Source organism: Haliotis rubra, unplaced genomic scaffold (assembly GCF_003918875.1).
Source record: "Haliotis rubra isolate DU_JTF1 unplaced genomic scaffold, ASM391887v1 Scf953, whole genome shotgun sequence".
In the NCBI taxonomy this organism is placed as follows: Eukaryota; Metazoa; Mollusca; class Gastropoda; order Lepetellida; family Haliotidae; genus Haliotis; species Haliotis rubra.
This window is the reverse complement of record NW_025767694.1, coordinates 153,191-168,123: the sequence shown is the minus strand read 5'-3', so window position 1 is coordinate 168,123 and position 14,933 is coordinate 153,191. Positions and strand designations below refer to the sequence as shown.

The following is a 14,933-nucleotide window of genomic DNA, read 5'->3' as shown; positions in this document are numbered from 1 at the left end:
AACAACACGTAGTCCATCATTGTCTTTATAACCCAATGTTCATTGCTAAAATGTCAAAATGCACAGGATGTAGACCTTTTTCCGTCACTCATACGTGATGATTTGACCAAAAATGAATCCACTTTCAAATGACACACTTCCCATAAGTAGAACTTGTATGCCATCAAGTGTGGCTTGATCATTAGCATGTCAAAAGCATGATTCAGGAATACACTGATGTCTTCGAAGTACTTCTGCAATTCAGTCTACAAACTTGAGAAAGTCAAAGTAGATATTTTGGCTAGGCTATTGCGTTACGACTGTTAAATATTCATAGAAAACTCACTCTTTGTATGCAGCATTCTTCTTGTCCTTGGCAACATCAAATAGTCTGTCAAATATGGTTAGGTATGTGATGTAGTCAATTTTCTGAAAAACCAATTGGTACACATTCACTTATAACATGTTAGTGAAAACTTCTTTTGGTTATGATCACAGCAGGATAAAAATAATCATAACATGTTAGCGAAAACTTCTTTGCTATGATCACAGCAGGATAAAAATAATCAACTGTGTACACGCACGCACGCACACGCACGCACACACGCACACACACACAACACACACACACACACACACGTGTAATGTGCCACTTACCTCAATACCTTTGAGGTTGAGGTATCTCTCGTAACACTGATGCAGGTCCAGGTAACGACCATATCCTTCTTCATCAGTGAACTCAACTGCATCTGTAACACATGTTGCATAACATTATCACAGTCGATTATAGAAACAGTTGAGCACAGGGAACATGGACCCAGATTCCATTAGAGGTGAGAACGACAACTGTGTTAGTGACAGTTGCACAAAATCAAGATAGTGGATTTCACTGGATGAAAACAAGTCACTGTAACTCACCTAGGCATAAAGTCAACAGTCAACAAGAAAAGCCTTTAAAAGTGGCACCATTGGAGGCACCTGAGTAAATTTAGTGAGAAGGATGCGAGATGATTTGGGGGATGAAGATGATTTCAAGAGCATCACGATGACCATTCCTCCGTCTATTAGAGACTTGCTTCTATTAGAGATTGGTCCTTGCATCGCAAATATGGTACTCTAATCTCCAGTAAATGACATTTCATATCAAAGATCTTCGTCATGTATAACCATGTCTGGAAATGAAGTACTAGTGACAGACGGAGGAAACATGGTCCTATATAGTGCCACTGTCGAGCCAGCGTCTAAAAGCGCGCATGGTTTCGCATAGTGATTACTAAGACGGTATAACGTATGCTCAGCGCTCAGCACTTGTGGTACTGTTACTGAACACGTCTCTCGCCAAATTCCATGAAAAGCTAATGGGTGTTACTAAAACGGAATGGATTTTCCGATTCTGCAATTCGAAATCATGAACTAAACGAGTACAAGTGTGCTTTATTACATGTAAAATTGTTTTGAATTGAAAGTGTATGAGTTTATTAACTTTTTTGAACAGCAAAAACACAGAATGTGTTTAAATTAGAGATTTATAGAAAACTCTATTTCTGTATAAAAGCGGTTATTTCCGATTAACCACATGGTCACATGGCTCCTAATTTGCTACAGCTATGTTCATTGGTCATTTGGAATTGCCAAAATACAAAGAGACGAAGTATCGTTGACTGAAAGTTCATTTTGAATATTCTAAGTGAATAGATAGAGAGAAATTTCACCTGAGAGACAAATTCAGAGGTCTGATTAAGAGGTTGGAGGCATTTGCACCCAACCAATAACAGCAGCAACTGAAGACTGTTAGCACCAATAATATCTTTGAATGTACAAATGTTAGACAATCCTGCAGCTCTAGCATTCCCCACAACTGGGGTTCACTCTTCCATTCTAATGTGGATCTTTTTTGCAGAACACTAAATATTCACATACTCAAAAGTTATACATGTAGTAGAGTATACAAAGTTCAAACATTTATATAATCTAGGTGAAAGAATCATCATAGTGTTATAGTACATTATTGTAGACTCGGAGACCTACTCTGTGTTTCCTCAGTCGGATTTTCCCTTTGCTTTGCCAATTCCTCAAACTCAACAGACATTGGGACACTGATCTGAAACAATAACAAGAATGTTCAATCATTAAACCTTTACTGCCCTAAGCGTGAGTGAGTTTAGTTTTACGCCGCTTTTGCAATATTCCAGCAATATCATGGCAGGAACACCAGAAATGGGCTTCACACATTGTACCCATGTGGGGAATGGAACCCACCTCCTCGGCACGACAAGGGAATGCTTAAAGTTTAACCACTAGGCTACCCCTCTGGATGTAACAAAATTGATCCCAGATACACAACATTAAGCACAAGGAGAATATATACACAAAGGATAATTGTGTTCATGCAATTGAGGAACACATTTATGGTGGCTTTCATCTAACGATATGAAGGCTGGTTGTATTGATGTATGGTACGCTGATGTGGTGGTTAGTCTCTTGGGTTGAGGGTGGTCTTGATGATTTTTTTAAGGTTGGCTGGATACTGATTAAAGTAAATAACAACATGATGTGTTCTAACTGAGGTTCACTTCACATCTGACCAACCACCCCTTATAAATTGAGAGTGGAATAATCGCCAGACTAGCCAAGAACATCAGCTCAACAACCCTTGCCCTTGAAGCCGAGTGCAAGTGAACTTGTTGTTTTTAATCAAGTGTTTGAAAACAGTGTTTGAGAGCATCGAGGTGGAGTCAGATTGGGGATGGTTACAGGCTCTGAAGTACATCTAGACAATTCTCATTTAGCTGAGTGCATAAATCTGCAGTTACAGCAGGAAGAGATGTAAAAGCTTCTCCGGTTGTTTTGCCTGCCTCCTTCTTCAAGGTTTGTATTCACAATGTCAGGGCTTGTTCTACCTGTGTGTTCCAACAATATAACCACTACATGCATTAGGCTGCTGAAAAAAGTAGTTAAGTGAAATGGCAAACATACTTTCATACATCTCATGATAGAAGTATCCTGTTGAGAATGAACAATACCTCATTTGGATGCTGGGAATGGAAGCGATCTATGGCTGCTAAGCGAGCCCGGAATTCTGCATACTCATTGGGTCCTGCAAGAGCTTGAATCTCATCTTTACGCAACCTGAAGTGATAACATGAAATCCTCACTGTAACAAATGGTAACTAAAACATGACAGTCCATTTGATTTCATTTGAGACCAATGAATTGCTCACTAACACAAAATCTAATAAATGCAACAAAACCAAATCTTGCAGTCACATGAAATCAACAGACCAACTCTGATGATCTGTCTCATAATTTTGGACACCCAAATATAAAAGCTGTTAAACAAACGATCATTATTGGAATGCCTTACATATTTTTTAGAATTCTTTTACAATAATAAATCTAAAAGTAATATTGTCAGCTTTACTCATATAACTAAATAAAATTGCTGTTCACTAACCTGTTTATGATGTATTTGTCGCAGCTGAGTGTGAAATATATGTGATGTAATAAGGGTCTCATGAACGGCCTTGGTAAAACGAGATTTTCAAGACACTATGGAATATGGCAGAAAGTTCACTTCACCCTTCGTGTATTTTCGAAAACATCCAAACCAATTCTAGATTTATCAGCAACATTTCAGAATTATCATTGGGGAATTGATGAAAAACTGATATATGTGATCTTTAACATATGATACTAGTTTCCTCACACATCAACAAGAACATAGCCGAGGTTCTTGAGAGGCATATAGAAGTTGGTATTCAAGTATAAGACAAAATATTATGGATGTCAACTTCTTCTTTATTGTATACACAACGTTTCTGGGCTATTCCTTGCCCCTTCGTCAGGTGAATGCTAACTAACAGATATACAGGATATATATATACTAGTGATGTACATGAAGTTTACATCCATAATATTTTTGTCTTATACAAGAATGTAACCATGTTGAAATCACTTGCAACGTCAACCTTAGTCACACTGAGGTCGGGTCGGATCAACCTTAAATTTTCACCTGGACTAAGGCTAGCTTAGTGTAAGGTAGATTTGTGCAACATGACTTCAACCCTAGCAAAGGCATAAGGTTAAAACTTAAGGAGATAAGGTAATCTTAAGGTAATCACTAAGAATGTTTTGCTCCATGTTCAAGAATTTACTGTCTGATTGTGCTGGTATGCACTCATTTTTTGTAACTTCAGTAGAAAGGTTAGCTGTTCCAATTGGGAGTGGGCCTCTCCTTTCCTTCATAGTGTAGATAAGAAGTACAGTCATCCCTCGCCATGGATGACCCCCCCGCGTTATTAGACACCTGCATTATAGTAACTATTACATAACGCGTATATATCATCTTTTAAAATTGATCAACATGACTATGAGAAAATACTTCATGAACCGTTGTGGCTAAACCATCAATTTGTTAACTCTTCTCTGTTTATCTCTAGTTGGTTTAATAAGGGTGTTACTGAGATTAAAGACTTATGTAACTCTGATGGACTACTATCTTTTGATGACTTTAAGAATAGATTTAAAGTTAAAGGTACCTTTTTTGGATTACAATAGAGTTTTGAGTAGTATTCCCAATACATGGAAAGCCACATTAAATGACTATAAACTAGAAAATCAAAATCTTGGTATTAATGAAGCGATATTAACTCTTACACCTTCAAAAGGCTGTAGAATATTTTACGACAAATTGATCAAATCAGATAGATTGCCTGATGTGTGTAGAAAATGGGAAGTTGTGATAAATATTGCTATACCCTGGGACGCTATTTTCTTAAATTATAGAAAATGTACTAAGGATATTAAACTCTTGGATTTTCAGTACAGATTCATTCACAAAGCTATCTACACAAGAAAAGAACTAGTAAAGATGAAAATAATTGATAATGATCACTGTATATTCTGTAAAAGAATCTGAGGACATTGTACATGTGTATGTTTCATGTGATATTGTCCAGACTTTTGGAATGACTTAAGTACATATATTAAAAACACTGTTAATATTAATATCCTATTTACAAAATTTACTATATTACTGGGGATTAACACTGGCTACCTTTTTATTGATAATATCATTCTTGCGGGAAAAAGATTCATATATTTATCTAGTATTAATGATAGAAAACCATCCTTGGACACATTTCTAAACTCACTAAAAACAATTCTATCAATTGAAAGATATATAGCCAAAAAATAATAACATGACAAAGTTCCAGAGAAAATGGCCCAAGGAATTGAAACTGTAGTATTCTTCTTAGATAAATATATGATACAATACCTACTATAAAGTGCTAATAACTACTATAAAAGCTCTACTCCTATTATATTATATCTAGCTATACTGTGTGCTATGAACTGAAATAACATCTCAAATTAAAATACTTATTTATATAAGTGTAGCATGCTATATACAGTATTGTTCTGGCCGGATTAAATTGTTACTAGGTCATCACGGATATTTCATTACACTATTTTTTGTATAATGATTTTCCATGAAAATCAAGTGTAATATGTGTTAGCTCAAGACTATACCCTCTTAATATTTGATGCATATGTCATGCTTGCTTTACTATTTCACTAAATGATACTCAAATATCACCATGTATGCTTCACTGAAAGTTTGTCTTACTACATCACCAAATGATACTTAAATATCAACCCTGCCACTGAAAGGTCTTACTACTTCACCAAATGATACTTAAATATCACCCTGCATGCTTCATTGAGATGTTTGTCTACTACTGTATTTCGTCAAATGTCATTATACCATCCTGTATGCTCCACTGGAATGAATAAAAATTATAAAAAAAAACAAAAAAAACAACTATTACATAACGCGGAACAAAGGCCAAGTAAAATCGTAATTTTCATGGACATAACAAAACTGCTATTTAGTGTACTGTGCCCAGTCACAACTATATCGTATTGTTGGAGGTAAAAAATACAAAAAAACTTTGTAAATGAAAATAGATGGATGTACAGGAAACTTGCAATCAAACATCACCAAACATGATAATTCAGTTGTTGTTCCTGTTAGTGTTATGCTACCTGTTATTCAACTAAGCCGGAAATAGCAATCAGTTGTGCAGAGATGTTTTGGTCCAGTGTACCAGTGATTCAGTTAAAAACGATCCGAAAATATAACATCAAAGATCTTCTATTCCATTTTCAGAATAATTTATATCTCAAGCAGTTATTTTAACAGAGATATTATATACACAAAGAACTTAATTAAGCACCCTCTGTATTTTAGCGATGATAGGTTTTCCACATGTACATAAAACTTCTTTCGGTGACCACGAAGGAAAAACATGAGTTTTTCTGACCCGTATGATCTTTTGACACATAAAAAACGACAACATGATTGGAATCCATGTTGATTTTATGATGATAATTGCACATTTAAAAAACACACTGATTTTCATACAAAACCATGTCTGTACAAGCATGGCCCTGAAATGATTAATGTTGAATTTATTGGTGAATGTGAACATTCAAAATGTCATTTTGCGTGTCTTACACGATTCAAGGTCTGTACCGAGTGTAACCTCCATGTGACTGTATGCCAGCCAGCACTCTCCTCCTCATAACCCCTGTCAGCCTCCTGATCCTCTGAAGGGGCAGTCTACATCATTCCTCGTGTAAAACAGCTTCCAATTGTGCTCGGTTCTGTACAGGAGGATCCCTTTGTTGCACACAATGACCAACCATGTTCTAGGTATGCTCCAAAGGGTTAGGATCGGGGCTCATTCAAACGTGAGATATGTCAGGGGGTGCTTAACTAAGTTCTTTGTGTATATATTGCTATTGTCTAGGTATAATGCATGTTTTCTACGAACATATTTAACGTAATTAACATAGGTTCAGCACTTTGGGCTACCTGGCAGGATACATTTTACGTAGGAGACAGTTGGACAAGTCACCGCTGAGGCTGTAATCTGTTCGTGCTTGCTGAGAATAATGTGAAATTGGTGCTATCACGAATTCACGAATGCGGTAAGCAGACGTTGTATGGAATGAGGTAATGCCATTTGACTCACAGTTTCTCTGTTGTTACTGTAAACAGTTTTAATGAATGAAAATGGGATTGAATTTCATCAAATAAAATGTGTTTTCTGACATCATACGTTCTCGGATGACGGTGTTTACCCGCGCAATGACGCTGTGTGTTGCATCACAGCAAACATTGTAAGTACTCGGCTGATGGCATGTCTTTGTGATAAAGTTGTCTTTAATAAGTTATTACGATGTTTGCTGATCATCTGATTATTATTTAGAAAACACATCATGTTTTAAGCATCTGAAAAAACATGGATATGTACTATAAACACTGTTAATTGCCATCCGCACTGACTTTCACTAGTTTACAACATGACTAACCAGAGCTCAACCGCCGATTTGTTGACGAGCTATTTTCGATGATGTGAAGATGTGTGATCGCTGGGCAACTTTTTTTATGGGAGCCACGGATTACCCCGCGGTTTAACCGAATCCGTGGTATCGCGAAGAGCATTATTGCGAGGGATGACTGTAGTTGATCAGAAGGCTAAATTGTTTCTCCCTTCTCTTTCTTGTTCATACTAGTATAGGTTGGTTGGTTGCTTGTTTAATGTTGCACTCAGCAATATTCCAGCTATATGGCTGCTGTCCATACTGGTATGCAGAGCCCCAGATAAGCTGCGTATCCGGGTAAAATATGCATAGAAAATTTCCATTTACGCATCGAAAAATTTTTGTTGCGTACCAATTACGCATTTAAAATGTTAAATACACAAAAAGGTTAAAACAAATGCGTACGGAATATATTTATAAAAACCGCTTGCGTAATGAAAAAGACATCGATTGCTATCAAGTTGTACTGTTAGTATAGGACTAGTGTTGTACTGTCAGTATAGGATGAGTGATTTTTTATGAAATCATTTCCATTATATTTAAGTTGGTTTTGATTAGGTATGGCATAAGGCAGAACATACCTGCTTAGTAAACGTACTCAATGACGTAATACTTAGGTGAGTAATATGACTGGAATACTCACATATTTGAAAGCAGTGGGTAACGGAAAATGAAATACCCACTCAACATTCATAATACCCACTCAAAAAAAATACAGTGGGTACAGTACCCACATAAATCAAATCTTATCTGGAGCTCTGCTGGTATGGAGAAATTTGCTTTATTATCAATATTGTTAACACTGACATATTTCATGTCTGATTTTTCAGCAGAGGTTTCAATTTCATATGCTACAGCCATATATTTTTTATGTGTAGAACAGTTTGACCTATAACAATTGAGGTTTCATACTGTTTTCATATTTTGTTTGTAAAAACTTTCTGTTGAAATTTAATACTATCAACAGTCAAACAACAACAAATATCACTTTTAACACGTCAAAGCATGGCTACATGTAGCCATTCTTTGTCAAGTAAGGTTCATTCCCTGGCATCAAGAGTGGTAATCTAATTATGGTTGCTGGACTTAATCATGATAATGGTGAGTTGGCTTTATGTTCCCTACATTACAAAATATTCGAAGTCTGTGTTTCAAGTTTCCCCCTTTTTACTTACCCATCCTTGTCTTCATAGAGCTCCTTCAGCTCACTGGTGCAGTCCATATAACGCTGACAAATATAAAGAAACATGGATAAAAATCTCGTACATATTAGGTTTGTGAGTTTACTTTACAAAGCAGTTGGAATATTTCAAGAGGATCCCTGTTAAAGACAATATTTTAATGTATGACTTGAGATAATAATGTGGTTTGACAGAGAATGAAAACCTTTGAGCGATATTAAAAGCATCTGTCACCATTGCCATGAAGCATCAATCACCAGTTCTCATGAATACCATTGCTGATTATCCAGATCATTATGCCTCCATTCTTTCACATTATGTATCCATGACACATTTACAAACAGTCACCATCTCCATCACTAGATCATTAACTAATAACAGCCTCATATGAGCCTTGAATATATTCAACTAGCTCAAAAGATTATCAAAGATTTACTTTAGATGGCAATGTATATGTCAGGGTAGAGACTGCGATCTGGTAGAATCAGAGATTCTACCAGTAGAGATTGCGATCGCAGTCTCTACCCTGACATATACATATATAACTGCTATAGCTGGAGCTTTAAGACAGGGGATTTGATCCCTATAACAGTTGAACATTGGACTACTGCTGACAGAGCTACTGGGCTAAACAAAAACAGCATAATTCTAATGATAGGTTTCCTAAACATAATGTCATTTGCAATCAGCTTAATACAAAGCTTTGTTGCTAATTGTATGGATACCTTTTGCTTTTTTATTTTTATCAAGATAATCATGATAATATATTCAGATATTAATTTGAACATTCGGTATACCTTGGAATACATCAATATATTCAATGTAGCATTTTGATGTGCAAACTAGAAATAGCAAATGGCCATAAAGAGCTACACTTCAACTTGGAAGGGAAACCTTTAGTTTTAGCATGAAAAAGCCATTTGCCTTTTTCATTTGTGATTGAAATTTCAAGATAAATTGGTTTGAAATTTCAGGGGTTAACAGGGTTAAACCTTCCACCAAACACTGATGATTTACTGATGAGTAAATCTACTTACATCAATAAGTTGTTTCAGGCGCTGGTCTGAATTTATTTGTTCCCTCAGCTGTAACAGAAACAACAACAAAGCATAATGTGTATGATTACGATGACAAAATATGAACATCCATTAACCCAAGAGTTCTGGAAGATTTGAAAATGCAGACTCCAGAATGGAAGAGGTAGAGGTCAAAGGTACATTGCTGGGTGAAAAATCAAGACATCAATACTCATCACTGCAAATTAAAAATAAAACATAGATAAATGCACAAATGCTTCAGAGATGGATCACTTGGTGGTCCGAAACAAGTTTCATAGATGACAAGAAAAGATTAGTATCGTAATTCCCTCTATTATCGGAGTAGTTATCGCAGTCAGGATTATGAATGCCAGCTGACATTTGGCATTTTAGTATACATATTCAGTTGATTAACATTGATTAATGTTTAATCTTCATTTCTGTTTTAAATAATGTGGCATATAGTCTCCACTTGTCCAATATGATTGTGGCAATCCAGATTGCCTTGTTTGACCCGGAAATTGAAGCAACTGTCAATTATCACGGTATTGCTATATTTTGCTATGGGACGCGGTACAAGCACATAACACTGTCAAACATTTACATCCAACAAATAACAAATATTAATAGTTTTAACCCCCTGGCTGCCGAGTTTTTTTTCAGGCGCACATTTTCATACGGTTTGAAAAGTGAACGTTGTGCGAGAATTGCGCTTGCGTGGTCCTGGATCTACGTACGGCTATAAAATTACACAGAAATGTAGAATATTAAATTTCCTATCCGTTGGTATAAATATAAGTGCCACTACCTTGGTAGTTTGAGAAATAGACACTGCTAAATGTTGTCCAAATGTTTGTTATCGTTAAAAACAGTAAATTTCTCCGCTTTTTATCACAAGACCGATAAAAGCACTGTGCTATGAATTTATTAATGTGGCATCTTTACGGAAAGTGTGAGCTAAGAAAATACAGCCTGATATCTGAACGACATAAAGTGTATATGAATTGGGTTTATTTGCTTGTGCATAACGCTATACGCTCAACATTAAAATGACTCACAATAAGTGTCAAAATGGATTTTCTTCTATGACGTCAAACGCGGCGACAGAGAGGTCATACACGATAATGATAAGGGGCATAACTCCGTTATTCGTAACACTAGGTCAATGTTACTCAGATCACTTGGAGAGAATTTGTTGTGGATACGGACGCTATATTTTCGTTATTTTATGTTTATGGTGAACCAAACTATCACAGTTCAAAGTTCCCCAATGTGAGCGGATGCAGTTTGGTAGTTTCACAATTTACAAGAAAAATGACAACGTCTTACATGTGAAAGCAGGTAATAGCGATTTGGATGGCCCTATCCGATATATAAGTTAGTTCTTAGATTCCCATATTCTCCTGTTTGTGTAGATGTAATTTGACTAATTTTGCATTGTTATTACCAGAATACTAGCCATATCTTCAAATGTAAGGAAATTGCTGAAAATATCACAACATTTAAGTTGACGTCATTGCTTGTTTTATGCTTTTGGGACGTCGGAAAAGGACGACATTGGTATGCTGATTAGTATATATCTCACCTAATTTCCATTAATTGTATAAAGGTCTCGGCTTCTACGTCCAGAATTTAACACTCTATAAACAAAACATAAAATGACTGATTTTTCCATTTAAATAGTGTCCTGAATATATCATCAATTAGACGGTTTGACAGTGTATGTTATTGTGAACAACATGCGCACCTGTTTGGCATCAACTTAACATAAATAAAAATAATATTTCTCAACACCCAAATATTTTGTTTGGGATAAGAAATTTGTTTGTTTATGATTATGTAGCTATTTCTCTTCATACGTATGCAATGAAAGATGCAAAAAGATAGCTTTTTATATATGGAACTACACAGATGGTATATGAGATGGTATATATATATTCAACAATTTTCCTATAAATGTAGTTAGAGTTTGATATCCTGTCATCGCAATATTATTTAATCGAATATGAATTGATTATATTATCGAAAACAATGATAGAGAATCATAAAACGTTTCCAACAAACGCGCACCTGGCCAATCAATATGCATTATTCTTTTGTCTATAAAACGACACAAATTTATGCAATGAACAAGACAATTCCTTTAAATATGTGTGCATATACATTTCATACCATATATAAATCATTTTCATTAATATTATCAGTTTTACATATAAGGTTGAATTAAATCACCGCTTCATTAACCAGTTCATATGAAATTGCAATATTAGTCCAAATAAATTGAATAGGAACTAAAGTAGTTGCAATTATGGCTACGCTTTGATCGCCTAACACTTGTGTAAAGGTTTAGAATATGGTGTATTGCACTAAATATGTCAATTTCTTATGTAAATATGATGCAAACAATCAAAAACTTTCAAAGAATAAAACACCGTAAACCCTATATGCTGTAGATGATATGATATTGAACAAGGCTAAATGTGGATACTGAAGTCAGTTTCATGAAAAGTATCTGAACTATAATGCTAAAAATACACCATAATACTGACAGTGTAATCGGAAGGATTGGGCGATTGTCTTTACTCTTGTTCAACCGACCTTCACCTCAAAGAAATTGCCTAATATGTACAACAATGTTGACGTGATGACATCACTACCGCTGACCGATTTCTTACAAAATGGCGGCTTTGCTGACAAGGGTACACAGGATTTTGCAAGGACCCTTCTATTGATTCAGGGATCGCTTTGTACATAAATATGACATGTAAGTAATCAGAATGATTCTGACTATCTGTGTATTGTTATATGTTTTTATCGCTTTCACTATAAGTAAGAGAAAAAGCCAGAAATGCAGATAATTACCGTTGTCGCTCTCGCGGATTTTAAGGCCAGTCATGGCGTCACGCTGCACGGAAACTTTGACAATTTTTATGAATTATCAAATCATTGCATTGTATCTATTTATAATTTCCTATTTCTTGCTAGATACTCTTTCCATGCATATTCCAAAGGTATTGAGCCATTGCAAGCAATGAATAGACGGATGAATGTTGGAAAATTTCAGAAAATGTTACACAGTGTAAAATAGGTTTTGTCTTTGTTTACATTTCTCTAACCAGCGCAGTCTTTCGAAAGCACAGCCGCTCGCTTTCACACCCAATATGTTTCGCCTCATTTTATCTAGACAGTTGGCATTGGTGACAAAGACCAGTTGCAGTTTGATTCTAAAATGTATGGGGAATTCATTGATGCATTTTTGAAGCTGAATATGAAATATAATGCGATGTAATAGGCGCCTCAATACTGGCCTTCGCTAAACGCGTGATTTTGTAAACACTATCCAATATGGCGGAAAGAGCTCTCACGCGTTCGTAAGTGTATTTTCGAAAACATCCCAACCGATTCTAGATTCATCGGCAACGCTTCAGAATTATCATTAGCGATTTCATGTAAAAGTGATATCAGTGTTCATTAATATGTTATTTTTAAATTCAATACTCCCAGTAATTATCCGATTTTCACATTTCAAAACATACAGCAAATAACGCTGTGAATCGCGATTTCGTACTGTGTCAAAAATGGCGACATTTTCGATGAAGCCTATTTTGAAAGGTCATTTTCAGCACTTGAGCTTTGTCTAAAATAATAGTGGATGGTATCAAGAAACAGGAAATTTCCCGCAGAATTCGAAACTGTGAAGTGTATTTGTGTGCGTGGGATATTTTGATTTTTATTGGACTTGAAATTGAGGGTTGAAGGGGAAGGACATATATGTCCCTGTGGCATCCAGGGGGTTAATATTACAATTTACAAATTGTACTGTCAGTAGAATTAGTAACGTAATTTAATTTTTAACAAAAACAATTGAAAATTCTATTCATTTGGATACAAGGGTACATTAACAGAAATAAAATATGTTGCAGCCTATAGTGAGCCATAGAATTCACTGACGTGTGCAGTGTTGAGTTGCACAATACATCACTTCCTGTTAATTTTTAGGACATTACAATATGCAGATCACCTTGTAGTTGTCGCAGGATTACCCTTGACAAAGTAAGTTTTGATTGGTGCAAGATGCTTAGGCGATAGGAGCCTAACCAGTTTCAAAATGTTCCAGCACTTGCTGGCACTTCTACCTTCTTTTCATGTGCCACAATAATAGAGAGCCCACAATAATAGAAAGTCTGTGTATAATCAGTAGAGGATGTAACGTGTATGCGAGACAAGTGACTGCCTGAGAGGGGGGCACTCACTTAGGTGACCGCCTGAAAACGGAAAGGAAAATTCGGCATGAAACACAAAAATGCATCTGAAGTGTTTATTTATGAAAATAATTATACAAAATTTATTACAGTCATTGATAGTCGTTCAAGTTATTGAATGACATAATAATTGTTGTATTACATGCTATTTGTCTGATAAAGATAGGTTTTTAAGTAGGTTTGAGTACATTAACTGAATTTAATTTCATTGTTGCAAAAATAATAATACAGACCTAATTGTTGTGAAGCACATAACTGTACGTACACATTTACACACAAAAGACCGCCATATAGATGGAATATTGCTGAGGGCAGCGTTAAACAACCACCACCACCACTCATACGAGTTAAAGGAGAAATATTTTGGTAAGCATAACCCGATCAAATTAGAGGATTCAAGATAATTCTCTTGGTTGATTATCCTCCCGAGCTGGAGTTTTGTTTCCCTTGTTTCGAGCGTTAGTTGATGTTATCACCCGTTATCAGTTATCGGCGTGGTAAACTTCAATGTTAACTCTACTACTAAATCATAAAAATGGCATTGATACAACATTGTCTAATAAGATCAATAAGACACAGTAGATCGGTGTTTAGACCTACCACTTTCTTTGGATGCAGCATCTCCTTCGTCATCGCATCCATCAATCTTTCTCTTTCTTCGTGATATCGTCTTTGTTGTTCTAGTAAGGATTCCATGATCAAAACAACACATTGACCGTACAAAACGTGTATTATAACAATCGTCGAGACGATGGATGATTACTCTCGACACCACGGAAGTAAGATCCAATCAGCATGTACAAGCATTTGGGCGCGTACTAATGTCGATGCAAGGAAAATACGTTGTAAAAATAAGCAGAGCTGTGAATGACACCAGGATTTAGTTTCGTATACATTTTACACCTATTCATGGAATAAACGAGCCCCACATTTTAACCTAACATATTTTCAAAAACATTTCAATTGAAACAAACAGAAACTCTGTGAAATTATTTAAATACTAATTTCATGTCTTAAATTTCACTCCATTTGGTAGCAAGACCTCGTGGCGCAACGGTAGCGCGTCTGACTCCAGATCAGAA

At 35.8% G+C, this 14,933-nt stretch overlaps 1 protein-coding gene across 1 annotated transcript in view; it reads right to left on the bottom strand.

The window, feature by feature from the left end:
- The window catches only part of LOC124264981 (splicing factor 3A subunit 3-like), a 49,973-nt gene extending 35,294 nt beyond the window's left edge, over window positions 1-14,679 (bottom strand). Inside the window, exons 1-7 of the mRNA XM_046699763.1 lie at window positions 14,452-14,679; window positions 9,590-9,637; window positions 8,547-8,599; window positions 3,003-3,108; window positions 2,008-2,080; window positions 637-728; window positions 326-408 (exon numbers count right to left, since the gene is read on the bottom strand). Of these exons, the coding sequence (XP_046555719.1) occupies window positions 326-408; window positions 637-728; window positions 2,008-2,080; window positions 3,003-3,108; window positions 8,547-8,599; window positions 9,590-9,637; window positions 14,452-14,547 (551 nt within the window). The 5' untranslated portion in view covers window positions 14,548-14,679. The remainder of the gene's footprint in view (window positions 1-325; window positions 409-636; window positions 729-2,007; window positions 2,081-3,002; window positions 3,109-8,546; window positions 8,600-9,589; window positions 9,638-14,451) is intronic.
- Window positions 14,680-14,933: the final 254 nt, after the last annotated feature.